This window comes from Ambystoma mexicanum, chromosome 1q (genome assembly GCF_040938575.1).
Source record: "Ambystoma mexicanum isolate Mex_15411 chromosome 1q, UKY_AmexF1_1, whole genome shotgun sequence".
In the NCBI taxonomy this organism is placed as follows: domain Eukaryota; kingdom Metazoa; phylum Chordata; class Amphibia; order Caudata; family Ambystomatidae; genus Ambystoma; species Ambystoma mexicanum.
The window spans coordinates 688359280-688376553 of record NC_090922.1 but is presented as its reverse complement, the minus strand read 5'-3'; the positions used below and the strand labels follow the sequence as shown (position 1 = coordinate 688376553).

General features: G+C 45.0%; 1 protein-coding gene across 1 annotated transcript in view; it reads left to right on the top strand.

The window, feature by feature from the left end:
* Positions 1-17024, top strand: part of LOC138535309 (retinoic acid receptor RXR-gamma-like) — a 1109202-nt gene extending 1092178 nt beyond the window's left edge. Inside the window, exon 11 of the mRNA XM_069641285.1 lies at positions 4293-17024. Coding sequence (XP_069497386.1) covers positions 4293-4440 — 148 coding nt within the window. The 3' untranslated portion in view covers positions 4441-17024. The remainder of the gene's footprint in view (positions 1-4292) is intronic.
* Positions 17025-17274: the final 250 nt, after the last annotated feature.

Below are 17274 nucleotides of genomic sequence, written 5' to 3'. Positions count from 1 at the left end.
GGTGGCTAATTCCCTTTCTCCACTTTCAGGAGAATACTTCTTCGGGTCAAGCAGACGAGATTAGGTGGGCCAGTCCAGTCCGTCATCTCAGCACTACGCGTCACGTGGGTGGAAACCGCAAGCTGTCCATTTCCGATCAACGCCCCTGTGGGAGCCAGGTGAGCGTAACAACTGCACAAATGACAGTGGGGCAGCATGCGGGGCTGGGGGCAGTGGTGCACCATATGGAACTGCCCGGGTTACTTGTACGTAAGGCCACGGGTATGGGGCGGGAGGGTATGGGTATGCCTGCTGCTGCGTGAATGCAATCACTTGTCTGCTTCTGCATTCTCTTGAAAAGAGACACATGGCCGACACTGTCCTGCTCCCCATTCCCCCACTTATACCCTCCTGTAAACCCTCCTTGGTATTGAGGCGGTACCAACTGTTCCAATCGTATTCACCTCCCCACCCAGGTGCTGCTCGTATGTCTTCCTGAATTACTCTGGGCTCTGCTTGACCTTCTGTCTGCACTGCCCACCATTACTGCTCCTTCCAATGCAACCTTTGCTAACTTGTTCTGCACCAGTTTTGCTTCGTCTATTTGTGCTCTCTGAGCCGTTTCCTTTTCTTTTTCTTTTAACTGTTTACAATGGTGTACAATAATGAACTGTATTTCGGCAAACCCCTTAGCTTCCATCCCCACTATCTTGTTAAAAGTCTTCTGTATTTCCTTGATGGGGCCCCTTTTCACTACAAAGTAAAAGAATGGAATCACCTGGTCCCATGAATCTCACGTTTCTGCCCTCCACATCTCATGAATTTGCTAAATGTAGTGAGCAAGGTCTTCATCATCTTGCATTTTCTGCTGCATTATCAACTGCAGGTCTGGCGTATATGGATATGTATGCTGCAATGCCACCACCAATTTGGGCCTGATGTCATTAAAATGTGCTCGAACATGGCTACCATCCACTAATTTCACTCCTGGGGACCCTGCCTTAACCCAAATGTCATCTGCCTAATCCCCCAATATTGCAACAAACAAACACTTAAAGTCTCCTACCGCTAAGGTAGTACTGGCTGTCTTTGTCTCAAAGGCATATATCCACTTACCCGCTGCAGCAGTAAGAGAGGGGGGTGCCGTTATTGATTATTTTTGTCCATGTGGGCCCATGGTATGTACTGTTCCCTCCTCGGTCCCTTACGCATAAATGGGAACTGCGTCCCCACTGTCTTGGTCTCTTTCTTCTTCCACGCCAGTGATTTTTTCACCACTGCCATACAGCCGTACTTATTTCTCAACCTAGGTCCCCACAAACTCTCAACCCGCTGTGAATTGCGGGTGGCTCTTCTTCATCTTCCAACTCGTCTACTGTATCCGGTCAAAGTCATCATCGTACCATACGTCCCATAATCCAAACTGTCTGCATCCCTTCTCCTTTTCTCCTCCCTCTCTTTCTCAATATGCACATCCTTAATCGTGGTAATATCAATTCTAAACAAAATGTCTCCCACTCTCCATTCATCTGTCACAACAGGTGCCCACTGTCCATCTCTCTATCAAACTTCAACCTTGCTATTTCTTCCTATCCCTTTCTCAGTGCTTCCATCAGCTCCTTCTGTGGCCTCCTATCTGTTTCTCCTTGTGCTCTAGCTCTAATGGGTGTAGAAGCTATGGAATTGGGTTGGTTCTGATTCTGAGCCAGTGTGGGTGATGAGGGAGCAGTAGCGGGCAAGGGTATGTAAGTCTAATTTGTATATCCTGATGCAGCACCGGTGGGATAGCATCCTACCCCAGTGGACTGGCCTGTTTCTGTAGGGAACACCGGGGTGGGAGGAATTGGACTGCTTGGCCGGTCCGTGTAGTAGAGGTCAGGGCACAGGTAGTGGGCAGCTCACTCGCCATCTTAGGGTTATCAATGGTATCATCTTCAATGTCTTCCACCATTTTCCACAACTCTAACACTTTCTTTCTGTTTTTCAACTTCTGCCCTCTATATGTTGCTGCTAAAAACATATACATATGGCTCAACATGTTCTTATTATTCATTCCCTGTTCCAACCATGGTTTATACATCCCCCTGTTGGTCTATGTTAATCATTATTTATGATATTTAAGAATAGTTTCTCTGTATAAATGAAGAGCTTTACCTATATACTTCAATTGGGTTGCCAGCTCCATTGCAACCGCCCCTCTACCACCGTTACACAAAATTTTGGTTAACCACACCCTTGCCCTCCTGCTACCAATGCCCCACCCTGCCCCACACCCACAATCCTGCTACTCGTCTCACACACACCACCAACTAAACTCCTCTCACACAACAGAATCAGGCCCTCCTTTGGCCTCACATCGTTATGATCAAACAAACGGCAATAAAGTCACAATACCATTAATAAAACCTACTTCACAGTTTCCGCACCTCCTGTATTTCAGTTGGGGAGATCCCAGGTCCACAAAGGACCTCTACCACAACTACTTCTCATCCTCATGTGTTCCTTATGCTGGACGGAGAGACCCCAGGACCAGTAAATACACAGAGGTTATATATGTACCTTTCCCTTTATTACGCAACACTGTCATCTTCCCTAGCAATAGGAAGGGGCCCATTACAGCAGAGTCCTCTATATAATAACAAAACAAACCTATATACAATGCCAGATGGTCTTCCACACTTTCCACCCATTCCTCGCTCCCTCAAAGGGAACTCCCTTTTCCTTCTCCACTTATTTTTCTCTGCAAAAATGTGCACTTGTATCTACATGTTCCCCTGAAATCTTCCATCATGGAGTCCCATCAACTGCCTGCACAATCAGGTGACAGCGCCCCGCTCCAAAGAACAGACAAGACTTCTGATAACACGGCTCCTGCAAACCTCTCCAAAGTGCACGCAAAAAGGGACTGGTCGCTGCAGGTGGGCTCAGCCCCCCTGGATGGGTGGCCAGGAATCCTCCATCCTCACAGGGGAGTCTGGTATCACGTCAGGGTCACCAATTTTGTAGGCTAAACCTCCAGCAACCAGACAATAGAAAAAGAGGTTTATTTTGCATCCAAAAAATGAAATGGCGACAGGCTATTATAAGTGCACTGTTGCAGAGCTCCCTCCCTTCTTCAAAACAAACAACACATTATAACTGCATAAATCGTCATCTGTGACTCACACAATATACACTGTTCATCCCACACCCTCATTGGCTACCACCTATATACATACTTCTAGTTACATATGGTCCCCCATTTTATTGGCTACGTCCTCTCTGACTCCAACTTCTTCACATGTGGGTAACACACTTTTCACCTTGGATTGCTGTTAAGTTATTGGTTAAGTTACTAGAATCACTGCCCTGCCCTAAAGCCTCGTCACATGATGTGCACCTGGCCATCAACATGAGTTAGACTGGCCCTTGCAAATAAAGCAAACTTCTTCTAATCCCAGAAACAGAGGCGCCCCTGCCATGCCTCCCTGTCGCAATCTTATAAGAGTTGGCATCACCGTTTGCACTCCCTGGTACAAAGCACAGGCCAAGGTCTCCTATGCTCCCCCCTTATCAGCTGCTCCTCCCCAAGGGCAAGCTTGGGTTTCCTGCAGATCCCATTAATCAATCTCATTTGTGAAGGATTGAGATAGTTTGCTCACAAGCATCTGGTAGTTCAAATAAGATGACCATTATCCTGGGAGACGCTAGTGTCTTAAATCTCAATGGGAATTTTGGCAGCTCAAGACCTCTGCCCTGGCTGCCATGAGAATGTCCTTCGTGACCGGCTGCAGCCCTACATATATTAGGCCGATCACATTCCTTTCTAGTTTCGCAAAGCTAACAAGATACGTTGGTTTGTGTGTGTTCCCTATCTCGTCTGGAGTGGGGTGAAATATTCAAGCAGGAGGCCTCGTTGTTCTGTGTTTTCAGCATGGCCTGTGAGTACTCAGGCCTCTCTTTGTATATGGTGTCACTTCTATGTTTCTTGGCATTGAACAGGGGTTTATACCATTTGTGGTGTGAGTATCTACCTAACACTCGATGAAGTGGTTCTTTGGTCTACCTGTAAATCTATGTAGGTTCCTACTATGAACACGCCCCACACTATTCACCTATACCCACAGGACTTCCCCTACGCACCTGTACATGCTTATGTGCGTTTCCCATGTATTAGTATATTTTATCCGCAGCCTGAATCGCTTGGGATAGGCAGGGATTTTAACATGCATCCCAACAAGGCCAACTGCTATATCTGCCCTTGTTATCTATACAATTTCTTGTGATGTCACTTGACAACCTATTCATCTATTTAAACGTCTGCTCTTTTTCAGATTTGCCAAACTTCTCCTCCGACTCCCAGCCCTGAGGTCCATTGGATTGAAATGTCTGGAGCATCTTTTCTTCTTCAAACTCATCGGAGACACCCCGATCGACACCTTTCTGATGGAAATGCTTGCGACCCCACACCAGATCACTTGATCACTTCAATCCAGGTTGCATTTGCAGATCTACTGAAGACCTCATGGGCACTTGAATACAGAGACACTTTAGAATCTTGCACAAGACGAAATTCCCAAATACCTTCAACGTCGGAGAGATGTGGTAAATCCCGAGGTGGTGCATCCCAGGGACCATTGTTCCCTAATCTTTATTGACGATTGCAGAAATTGACATTGATGCAGCATTTGAGCTTCTCCCCAGCATACATATGCACCGGTGGAAGCCCAGCCCGCAGAGATCAGCCTGAATATAACAGGAGCTCTCCGGAACTACATTTGCGTATGGTTTACTGAATTGTTACTTATTCTTAGAATATTCACAAATGGGAATTCTGACACAGACATTTGGGAAACATGTTTTAAGATGCCATTGCAACATCCGGTACTACCAATGCTGGGTCCCGGCTGTGATTTGGCTGAACCTGAGCATGTTCCTGCTCAGTAATACGCCAGTGAATGGCGATGTAGCGTGGAATAGACTTCAAACACATGTTCTCCCATTGTGGAGTTATTAAAGCAAAATGGGGTCTTGACACTTTGCATTCCCATTTAAGAAAACCTCAAAGGATGCTACCGAGAAACCACCAGCTGTAGTTTGGGGTGGAACCACCTTCATTGTCAGGTTTTTTCAGAATGGCTGAACCATTCCATTGCAAAGATAAGTACATGATACACAGGGGTTTGCCACTTGATCAGTCCAACCGATGCCTCCAAGTGCTAAAAAATAATAATGTGGACCCAAAAAATCAGACAATCACGGAAAATATGCATGGGCTTCTAAAAATCCAGTTTGTATTTAAAGGAGACAGTTTGTTTACATATCATCAATAGATTGGATTCACGAATAAGTGAATACATACCCTTTTACAGTTGAATTAATTCGCCAAATGTAGCGCATCCTGGGAAGGCCTCGCTGGCGCCCTCTAGCGGGCTGGAAATAGAAGCGCCACTTTTATACCTGCGATGTCAACTTGCGTGGCGCTGCCTGACCGCAGTGGTCGACTGGCCTATAGGGAGCTCTCCCATGCACCCCTGTCCCCTCCATTCCATCTCTCCTCATCCCTCACATTACATGAATTAATTTGTTCTAAAGATTCCATAATGGTATGGCTCACTCTTAACAAATGGTATGTGTCATTTCGTTTGCTATTTTTCAAAACGTTTTAAATCCCTATCTTGGTACAAGTATTTTTTTTATTCAGTATTTGGTCACATTTCTTCCAAATATTCGTGTGGGAGTTCCACCCAAACTATAGCTTTGCTTCGCACAGGGTCATTTTGTGGCCACCCTGAACAAAATTCTAGGGCCACTTTTGGTTCTCAGTTCCTGCCTGTTTGTAGCCACAATGTCCCTACAAGGGACAAGTCACTACAGCGCACACACGCCACGTCAGTTCCGATGGACGTAAAGGAGAATGTTATAGCCTGTTTCACTTTGTTGGGAAAAATGGATATTCCGGTGTTCTATTGGCAGTCCCTGGAGGACTTACAATGGTCCACGACCACAGCAGAACACTCCTCCATTGAATCTCTCTCAGAGAGCCCGGAGGGCGCACACCAGATGCAAACGCTGGCGCAGCCACCTAGGTTTCGCAATACTCATACGGAAGCCAGGGTCGGACAGCGATATCAAAGGGGTCCTGCCATCAAAGGAAACCGCATATTACTCTCCAGAACAGACTGTTTTTCACTAAAATACGTTGCAAATAATGCAGTCTGAGCCTGACAGCTGCGTGCAAATGCTGTTGGTATAAATAAGCGCGCACTTGTGCAAAAGGGTTTACCTGATGGAGAGAAGGGTTTCCACTCAAATAAAGGGTCGTTACGGTCCCAGATCAATTGTACAAGAATTAGAGTTCCAACGTGTTTAGTTACTTCGTCCACGTGTTTTTTTGTTTTTTTTGTTTTATTTTATGTATCTGTTGGAGGTTCGTCCCCCATCTCCGGGAATCTTTTCGTTTAAGTGAACTGTTGTGTATCACAATCACAACACTGCAAACACATGTCTAGTGCCATGGACTAAAAGGAGCGGCTGCCCTCTTTTCGCCATATTGAAAGGACGTTATTTTTCTTTTGTCGTTCTGGGATTGCATTTTATTTTCACTAGTCAAATGTTTTGAGTTTGATCTGTTGAGTTGTACTGCCATCAACAGGGCAGTTTAGGGGTTTTTATATTGGATGTGGTACAGGGGTGAATGGTCATAAACTGACTCCTTGCTCCGCACTCCAGCTGCCTCTGTGCTCCTAATTCAACATTGTGAAATGCAAGGAGGCAAATCGCAAGGCAAGGCTTCAAGTCGTGCACTGACCTCAGTGGTGGACAGGGAACCAAACGAGGCCCTGGAAATAATGTTCAAAGTGGCCCCATGTTACACATTTTCAGCAAGCCCAACGCTTGGGAACATTTGGAAATAAACTATTACCACACAAAAGAGCCCCAAGGCGTAGAGCCCTAATGGGGAAATGGGGAAATCTCCAGAGTTCCCTATAGGCCAGTCTACCGCTGACTGACGTTCCTCCTGTACTGGGAAATGGAGTCACATCGTATTCGGTGCTGGATGCAACTATATTCATCGATGCTTAATGAATGTATTAATGAACTGCAGAACAAAGCCAGCATCGTATTAAAACAAGTTATTTTTAATTGCATCAGACCGTGGAATTCGTGTGTTGCTCAATCCCAACGTTTTACCAAAATTCTGCAGCATTTCAATAGGCGTGTTAACCCATCCCCAGGGTAGCAGAAGGTGGATATTTGTTTTTTTTTATTTTTGCATTGCTTAAAACAGTTTAATACAGAAACCTTTAGCAAAAGAAACGATTTATATACCCATTTAGGACGCATTTAGGACGCACCTCCTCTTAGAGTACGGCCATCTGAGGACAGCGGTCACCATTTGTATTTCAATCCCAGCTTAATCAGGCGTTCTTTGGGTCTTTTGACTGAGACAGTTCCCCAGAACTTTCCCAGTAGCAATAGACAATGACAGTTTTTCTCCCCTCAGGAGGATGGACCACCGGTCATCTGCCGTGAGGGAAGGTGCATTTTCCACAATTTTAGAAACATTTCCTCTGCTCTGTTAGGCCCTGACATCAGGTACAAATATGGTAAAGGTTTTCCAGAAATCCTGATTCCTTGCAAAATTTACATGACATAGTTTCTGCACTCCGTCCCTCTCCTGCCTTTATAATCTCCAGTGTAGGATACAGATTAAGCGCCTCATCATGAGTCTGGTGGTAACCCTTAAATGCGGCGGTAACGCTATTACCGCCGCATTTAGGGTTCCGCCAGATCATGGCTTTGGCGAATTTCCCCCCAGCTCTGAGCTGGTGGGAAATCTGCGGCAAAATTGCTGATTTTCGGCGCGATTACCGCCGGCGGGAAATCCGCCGGCGGTAATAGCGCAAACTTTCCCCATTGGGCCCAATGGGGAATGAGGAATTCCCGAATGGACCCAATGGGGAATGGGCAAAAACCCTTCCGCCAAACCCGTGATCCAGCGCTAATATCGCCGGGGGGTTTGGCGCTAGGGCTATTAGCGCCGGTGTTACCGCCCAACTCGTGATGAGGCCCAAAATCTGATCCGCATGAAATGGGTTCTGTAAAAGTACTGGTCTGGAATTTCTTCATGTAGTCTGACATGGCTCCATATACTCTCGTTTCATGTACTAGATGTTGGTCAAATTTACATGTATTCACCTCCTTGCACGTCCTTATCCAGTCTCTTTGCCACAGCTTTTTCTTCGCTTTGGTTGGATTGGACAGTAGGTGTTCACGGGTGGAGCCCAGATTTTCCAGCAAGGATCTGCTCATCTGGTCCCATAAAGACCCCCTCACGCTGTTACCCGACTCTATTTATGCTTTTATCAGACCAAGGAGAGGTGGGGGATTAGGATAGGAGTACTTCCTGAAAAAGACAGCGTTTTCCACTCCACTGCTCCCTGCAATGATATTAGCCCAAACTCTCTTGTGATGATCTGGACTGGAATGGAGTTTGGTAATCCAAGCACTTTTTTCCAAAAGCGGCCTTTCAGTAGCGGCCATTGTTTTGTTGGAAAAGCTGTTAAGGCGTCTGAACCAGAAGTCACCACCGGGACTACTTTAGCTCTATAGAAGTCTCTTAGAGGGGGCAGTGAGAAGCCACATAACCTGTGTTTCAGGAGTATAGCTTGATTTGCCAGGTGGATATATGTAAACATGCACACCCAATCTCCTGCAATCCATGATTTAACATCTGACTCACTCATCACTCCTGATAATAACTGCATTTCTGTCCTATTCCATCTACTATTTCTAGTAAGGACTATGGTAGGGTGCTCAAGCAGCACTACACTTCATTCTAGTGTATTATAGTATCATAGCCCACCACTGAAAACTATAACTGGCGTTATAAGCCCGCCATATGAGGATGGGGTGCGTATCAAATGGCTGTTCTAACGCCAAAGCAGGGCCTTAATGATATTAGAGCATTACAGCATTGATGTCTGTGGACCTGAGTCTCAAAAAGTCAGGGAAGTAAAACAGCGCAGAGAATACACTTCTTGTACTTGTGTGACTACGAAATGTGCAGATCACTTTATTCACATAGGTGAACAGCACATTTCTCAAAGGCTGTTCACCAGTGTAAATGTCGTGCTGGCGAGAGCCCCTTTGCATTCATCAGTGTTTGGAGTGCCCTACCGGCCCTAATGATTAACAGCCCCCCTTAAAGGATCCCACATGTTGAAATGTAAGCCACACAAAAACATGCCTATCCTTCTTTGGAATGAGAAATGCAAGTGGAAAGGCGGCAATTTGCATGTCTGCTGAGCCACTGACAAAATAATGCTCGGAATATCTACCAGTTATCTTCATTATACATAGTCCTACTCATTCTCGTCATAGTCTTTAAATATCTGGAGGATATCAGTCGTTACCCCTGTCCTTTCTTACCCATGCCTCAAAAGGTTAACCTTCCTTACTCACTCTGCCACCTCCTTGAGGGAGACGGCCCCCAAGCACACCTGTAACTAACTACCCAAGGAGACAAACGATGGCCCCTCCAGGGCTTGTTACACATATGTTGGCCATGTCAAGAGGAAGAATAGGACTAGGTGTACTGAAGGTTACCGGTAAGTAGTCCCAGTATGACCACTGTGTCTGCTCTTCATAGTCCCAGTCCTCACTTATCTGAAGTCTCCTCAAGATCAGACTGAATATCTATCCAGGAAGAAGAGGCAGAGATAGGAGAACTCAAAGCCCAGTGTGCCTTTAATAAACAAAACCTCATCAAAAAAGATTGAAAGGAAAAACAGACCGAAGAACCACAGAGACAAATGCCTGATCAGCTTGCATCGGGTTAGACAGACGCTAACAATGTGAAAAAGTATTTGGGAAGGACCACGTAGCAGCCCTACAGGTATCCATCATTGAACCCCTCTGGCCTCTAGTATTAAGCAGCTTCCCGATTGGCCTACCATTCTGCCAGGCAGAAGGGAATTAGTAAAAACATATGTCAAAACAATGGTATCATAAATCCACATTCTAATGGATAGGGAAGAAGCCTTATGAACTTTGTTGGCCCATAATCTGAAGGAATTGTTTCTGTTTAAAGACACCAGAATCACCTTATTCACATCCAAGGAAACCAACTGTACCCATCCTCTGATCTCTCTATCTACATTTCCAACTGTCTCTCTGCTGTTAAATGTTGGATGGCTTTGCACTCTCAAATGTAAAACTCTATCAAAACAGAGGCGCTCTTCTTCCCTGCCAAATACTCTCTCTAATGTCTTCCACTGCCTATTCATTTCCCACCTGACACTCTCCCCTATTTTTCTTCATCTAGAAACCTCAACGTCATCTATGACCCATCTCACACCTTCTCTACTTTCATCTCCAAAACTGCAACAGTGGCGGCTCACCTCAAACTCAGAAATATTAGGAAACTCAGGCCCCCCCCGCCACACTTTCAACACAGCCAAGCATCTCTTAACAATTTGTGTCTTCTTTAAACTGGCCTATTGTGCCAGCATCCTCTTTGGTCTCCCCAACTATGAAGTGTGTCCTCTCAAGATCACTAACTTTGCTACCAGGACTCTCTTTGAACTCCCTCACTTCACACCTATTTTCTTGTACTGTCACCAGGCTGGATGGCTGATAATGTAAAACAGGGCCAGATTGAAATGTCTTCTCATGGTTCACAATTCTGTCCATGGAAAGGCACCACCATATCTAGCCACAGGTCTGCTGCCAGAATCAAAATAGGAGAGACGGGTAGGCACAGAGGAGGGGCCACAGCTAGCAGAAGTAACAGAGGGCACCAAGATATGTGTGCACATTAAAGGGCTACCAGGAGGAATTCTGCCCTGGATGTCCTGATCCAGCTCAAGGTCCTGAGCGGCAGGAGTAAACATATACAGATGAACCAAAGGACAGGGGATGGACAGCACATTCACCACCCAAACCCCCACCTCTGCTGTCCTAGATCAGAACCTCAGAAGCCTGTGATTGAGGAGACACAAACAAGTTTATCAGTGTATCAGTGGAAGACCAAACTGGTGGACAATCAGGAGAAAGACCTTGGGCTGACAGACATCTCCTAAGATGAAGGAACCATTTGCGGAAACTCACAAATATGGTGTAGTGCATCCCCCTGATTTGGCCAGTTTCTAAAGCCAAAATGTTCCTCTCTGCCCAAGAAATCAATCTGTGAGCAATCATTGCCAAGGAAGGCAATGTGCTTCTCCTGATGGTGGGTGTAAGAAACTGAAGTTGTTCTGTCTGAAAGTATTTGAAAAGTATTGGACACAATATGAATGGAGAAGCCAAGCAGGGCCTGCTGAACTGCTTCCAGTTTCCTACAACTGAAGGACTGCTGAAACTCGCTGCTTGACCTTTTTCCTTTACTAGTCATGGTCGCATGAGCAGCCCTCCAACTTCAGGAGCTGGCATCAGTGGTGATTACTGCTGCTAAAGAAGGATCCAGGAAGATACCCTTAAGGAGATTGCCCCATCGTGAGGCCCTCACCACCTTGGAAGTGAATGATATCAATCTGTTGAAGTTGGGCACAAATGAGAGTGTAGATGCTAAAAGGAGATGAGATGGGGCTGTGCCCACTGAGAGACAACAGCCGTTGCTGCCAACAGCTCATGGATGCTCAGCAACCGCATGGCTGAGGCTTCTTCAGATTACACAACTCAGTGACCTCTAGAATAATAATGCTCTGTCCTCTGGAAGCATCAGTCGGACCAACTTGGTTTCAACCCAGGTCCCCATATAAGACACATCCTGGGTTGGGCTGAGAAAATACTTCTGTTGATTGAAAAGAAACCTGTGCCAATGCAGAACTGAGAGGACTCTGGTGACTACCCCTTACGCTTCCTGCACTGGGGATCACTGAATTAGCAGATGGTCCAAACATGGATTAATCTTCAGGTCCTCTGAATGTTATTTCCCTGTGATGGAAGCCGTAATCTTGCTGAAGATACTGGGTGCTGATGGACCTCCATAGGAGAGCACTACAAACTGAAAATGAAGACTTGCAAAGTGCAGGAACAAGTGAAATTCCTGATGAATTGGAACATGCTCATTGAGGACCAACAATGCTAGCCAGTTGCATACTGAGATTAACAGCAGAATCTTCTGCAGAGTCCCCATCTTGAAAATGATGTTCTGTACAAAAATGTTTTCTCGTTTTGATTTCAGAGTCAGCCTGAAACCACACTACTCCTTGGGAACCTGATAGCCTACAACTAGCACTCTCATCCCTGAAATGCCGGTGGGACTTGCCAGATTGTTTTCTTCTGCAAAAGATTCTGAATCTCCTTCTATAAACAAGTCTTTTTGCCAGGATACCGAGGCCAAGAACCCTCAACCATGCCTGTGCCGCGGAAAACTCCATGCCATACCCTTCCTTCAGGATGTCCAAATTCTAGGGATCATTGACATAGTAAAGACTAAGAACCCTGAAGAGACAGGGACTACCAGAATGGGGTCCCTCCAGTCCAAAGCGAGCAGTCTTCAAAGGTGATGTCGTCCTGACTTTATGAGCAGCGGCTTACCATCTGCCTTTCAACCCCAGAAAGCTTCCACTCTCTGAATAAGGTAACTTGAAATTACCTACTGCAGGTGGGTGATATCTTGACTAAAGTGACTTCTGCTTTTTCATGAGGGTACCCAAGTTCTTTTCATGCTTGTGGACGGAGGGCCACATTATTTTTCAAGTTCACCACTTGCCAGTTTTTAAACATGAATATACCTTCTGGCTACCACCATTGTACCCAAGGTGATGAATGCAGCTGAGACCTTCTCATAGGCTAGATCAAATGGGGTCGAACTTTTCTGGCACTCTTTGATCCTCTAACAATGTTACTGAAAGTCATCCAGGAAAGCCAGGGTAGTATAGGATGTGTAAGTGGATGCCCTCAAGACCACCAGATGTGCTGATGCATTAATTGCCTTCAAGGCAGAGCTAATCTGTTTGCCTGTGGGGTCGTAAATAGCTTCCCATGTGGACGTAGAAGTCTGTACTGCAAGAATGGACAACAATGAGTCAGTCTATATAGCTGTATGCAATGTCTGCTCCTCCACCATCAGAGGATATATTTTACCCATTAACCTGGGAATAGGCAGGTGATCCTGCTCCCTACTACAAGAACCACTTTGTCTCTAAAGTCATCAATCAGATGGAGGCCCTTCTTAATAGTTTTCTTAAAATGGTGCACTATAGGTCTTGGGTTAAGGGAGAGGGGTCTGCTTCAGCAAACTGCATCCTGAAGTCAACATGGGCCAATGCTTTGGAAACTAACATCCGGTCTAGATATTTCCCTGTATGCTCTTTGTCCGTCCACATAGAACTTACTGATTAAGAAGAAGAATTGGAAGTGGGAGGGCTTTTTTTGTGCCAAGACCTCACGCTGTGTGACCCCTTCTGTTCCTCCTATACAATGTCTCTACTCAGGGCCTTTGGATTTGCTCTGAAGCATTCCTTCCTCCTGTGAGAAGATCCAGAATAGGAGGACGAGTAATTGAATGAGGAGGCGTCTCTGCACCTTCTCTTTGCTTTTCTGTGGGAGCCCATCTTTCTCGAAACAGCCACTGCACTTTGTTGAGGCAAATAGTACACAGACACTCATACACACACACATTTGCATCCTTACCTTGTTTATGAAGCTTTGGCCTGACCGGGACTTCCCAGCGCTTCCTACGGCACCAGAAGCTTTAGCCACAGTGCGTAGGGTAAGAGGCTTCACCTCCCAGATCTTCCCCTACATCTCGCCTAACCACGACAGCATCCTCTGAGGTTTCTTGAGTGACCCAGCCAGCTGGCCATACCTGGGACTGCTGTGCCGTACCCCACACTCTGGGTCACCTTGAAGTCCCAGAGTGCTCACTCAGGCACACCATGGTTCCTGCATTCCACTCCCCCCAAACCCATCAGTGGCGGTGAGAACTACAAAATAAAGCACTTCAATGGTGACACAACTCAGACGTTTCCCATCAGGAAAAGGCTGCCATGCTGCGGAAGAAACAGGAGTGTTTGGCGGCAGCCTCCAGCTTTATACTACTCAAAGAGGGGACATGGTGAACAAGCGTGGGCAGGAAACTGGCATCCTTCCAATAATTATGGATTGGGAAGAAGAAGAGGAGACTTGGTGGTAATGCATGAGAGGTTTAAAGAGATGCAGTAATATGGTTCAATTTCCTGTGCATCCTACCAGTGAATTTAGTATGTGCCTTTAGATGTCTAGAAACACCATCATAGTTACCCAATTAAACAAGGGGGATGAAACACGACACCTCAAATCTTGGATTCAGATTCAGTTTGTGAACGGGGTGAAACATGTTTTGGCACAAGTGAAGACGATGCTCTAGTGCAACTTATCACTTGTCACCCAAACGTTTTAAAAAATCAGGTCTAGAATGTTCTGTTAAAACAAGGGGAGGCAAAGGAAAAATCATGGAATATTGTGGTAGATGGCTTACACTCACTTTGGAGCCCTCTCACACTGCATTGTCTTTAATGCAACTACCAGCATGCTATGTTGTAAAATAGCGTTACTGGATGCTGCGGGAGGGAGTGTGACGCGGGGGGAAGTGGCTTACTCTGCCGGTAACGGATCTTGGCTACGTGTTGTCAACTTCCAGAGCTTAGTTCCCCATCATAGCAGTTTGGATTAATCTTACTGGTTCAACTTGATCTAAAATCCACCACCTGCCACATATTTGCCCAGAATTGTGCCCAAAGGTACTACTTATGCATTTCTGTCAAAAAACGTCCAAATTGCTCATTGGGACAAGGAATTATTTGTTGTTGCCCAGGGATGTCAATTCCCAATCCTACCCGGCACGAGAAGCCTGTTTTATGTAAATCTCAGGCTGCTCTTGCCAGTCCTCTGTCTACCTCTCCTACATTTCCTTTCTCATCACTGACTCCTCAACACTCTGGGGATCGTACATGCAATCGGGTTGCATGAGTGATACAAAATGTCTGCCAAGAGGTATGCTGGCACTTAACGGATATCATTTAAGTACTGGCCTGTCTTCATATAATGCCCTCCACATAGTGAATTCATAAACTCTAAAATGGGTAATTGGTAACGCGCATTTTACCCAGAGGTTTCTAAGCACAGGGATCGAACCTGCGTTGCTGCACATCATCTTGCTTCCATGCCAAGCGTGTTGCCCCTGAGCTTTCCTCCCTGCACTAAAACCTCTACTCATGAATTCAATTTCAATGAGCCACACCAGTACATATCGAGGCAGTGGGATTTCGAGCGACTTACTCTACACTCCACACACCATCCCGCACTTTGACTGTTGTATTTCCTTTATCCTACTACCCTGAAGCTTGATAGGTTTTGTGGTGAGCCCCTCTTGACTGGTTGTATCCTCATGCAGACTCCATGTGCTCGACTTTCACATTTAGAGTAATGTGATGTGACATCCCACATTGTGACACTGCCGATGCAACCCAGTGTGACCCAACCCGTGGTGGCAGGGAAGTAACCCATGAGTTGTGGGCACTCGCTACCTATGTTGGCCTATTTAGGGGAATGTGTGTTGTTTCACGTGCCGCAATCTTTAAAATAAATGTGCGTGGAGATGTATTGACAAATGTTAAGGCCATTAAAAGAGAGGCACTGTTTGAAAATACAAACTGACCTCTCTTGGCTTTATCTGCAGTCTTTGACAGCATTGGTGTAGTTCTGAAATGGTATATAGTTAAAACGTATGTTCTAAGACTTCAAGACATCTACGTGTCTCTTTCTGCATCGAACCACTGGCTGAACGGGAGGCCAATGGGTGAAGCCTGTAGGGTGCAGATGCTCAACTGTGTTGTAATCTCCGGCAAGCAAAAGGAAAAGCCTACTTTCTCCTAAGGAACAAACAATGTGAACTTTTTTAAGTTTTTAAAAGAGCCATTTACATTTTCTTTTTCCATGTGCTCAAAAATATGTGAACTCTGCTATGGTATTGGCTAGCGTATCATGCTGCAATGGCTGTGTTTTCACTTGCATGGATGGTCACAACTAGGTTTCCAGTCTTCTTTTGTGTTCATGCTTTCTCCAGAAGCACATCAGACAAGATGGAAGAAGAGATATGATTCATGGAATTTGTGCGCCGAAAAACGGGGATTTGTGCGCCATTCTGCCCGCAAATCCCCATTTGTTAAACAGGGATTTGCGGGCAGAATGGAGCACAAATCCCTGTTTTTCGGCGCACAAATTCCATGAATCAGTCCCAATGTCTTATGATTATTGTCTATTCTCCTATAATGTGCCTGTGACAAAAACCCTTTGCTCACTGTTCACGTGACGAGTGAAGCTATCTACTGCAGCTGTGTCCCATCATATCACGATAAAAGACTACGATTGTGATATTTCTACTATATTTCATACCTTTGTTATTTTCCTCTCTTTTCTAATGTATCCTATGTTTTTCCATTCTCTTCTGTTGTTGTGTTTTCTGCTAACTGCACCTTAGTTGTGTTGTTCCCTGTATCAATCTTGAATGAGAACATTATACAAAAAATAAATATATGATATTGTTGGGCAAAATCATTTCATTTTATTATATGATATGCCCTATTAATAATCCATGTGACTTATTTGAAGAATACAATAAATGCTCCATTTCCCTTAAGGAAAACCCAGCCACAATATGGGTGCATAATTCCATTTAATATAATATTACAAACTAGCGTTCAATCTGACATGCTGGGACACAGATCTCATCACCTGCGGCGTTGGTTTCTCTCTGTACAGTATGATCCCAAACTGTGTTTGCAAACACTAACTCTGGCTTGTAAATGTCCCTTTCAAATTGAAAGTATACTGCAGTATTTGCCCATGCTCAAGCCACCTTACTTTCCAAGCGCTGATGGGAAACATTTTAAATATGGTAGCTCAGACTGTAATTTTGTATTTATATGACAACTTTGTGAAATTGTTTATATGTTTTAAGCTAAGAATTTCTTCTGGGTTTCTAGAAAATGGACCAAACTCTGAAAAACGCTTTGTACTGATCATATGTTTAAATATGCTTTTTAGTTGTAATAATAAAAGAGATCAATATGGCATTTTTTTGGTGAATGCTCATCTATTTAACTGTGTACTTAATCCTCAATTGATTTTACAGCATCTATGCCGTGGAGTTTAACAATCTGATGGATTTGGTTGTCATAATAGAGCTCATATATTTCACAGGGGGTAACACTAATGCCTCAATGACGAGTCATCTGTAGTGAAGACAAGCAACACAAAGTTTACAATGTCCATTCTCTTCTGTTTCATGTTTAAATCAACTCTGTGCCAGAGCACATTCTTAAT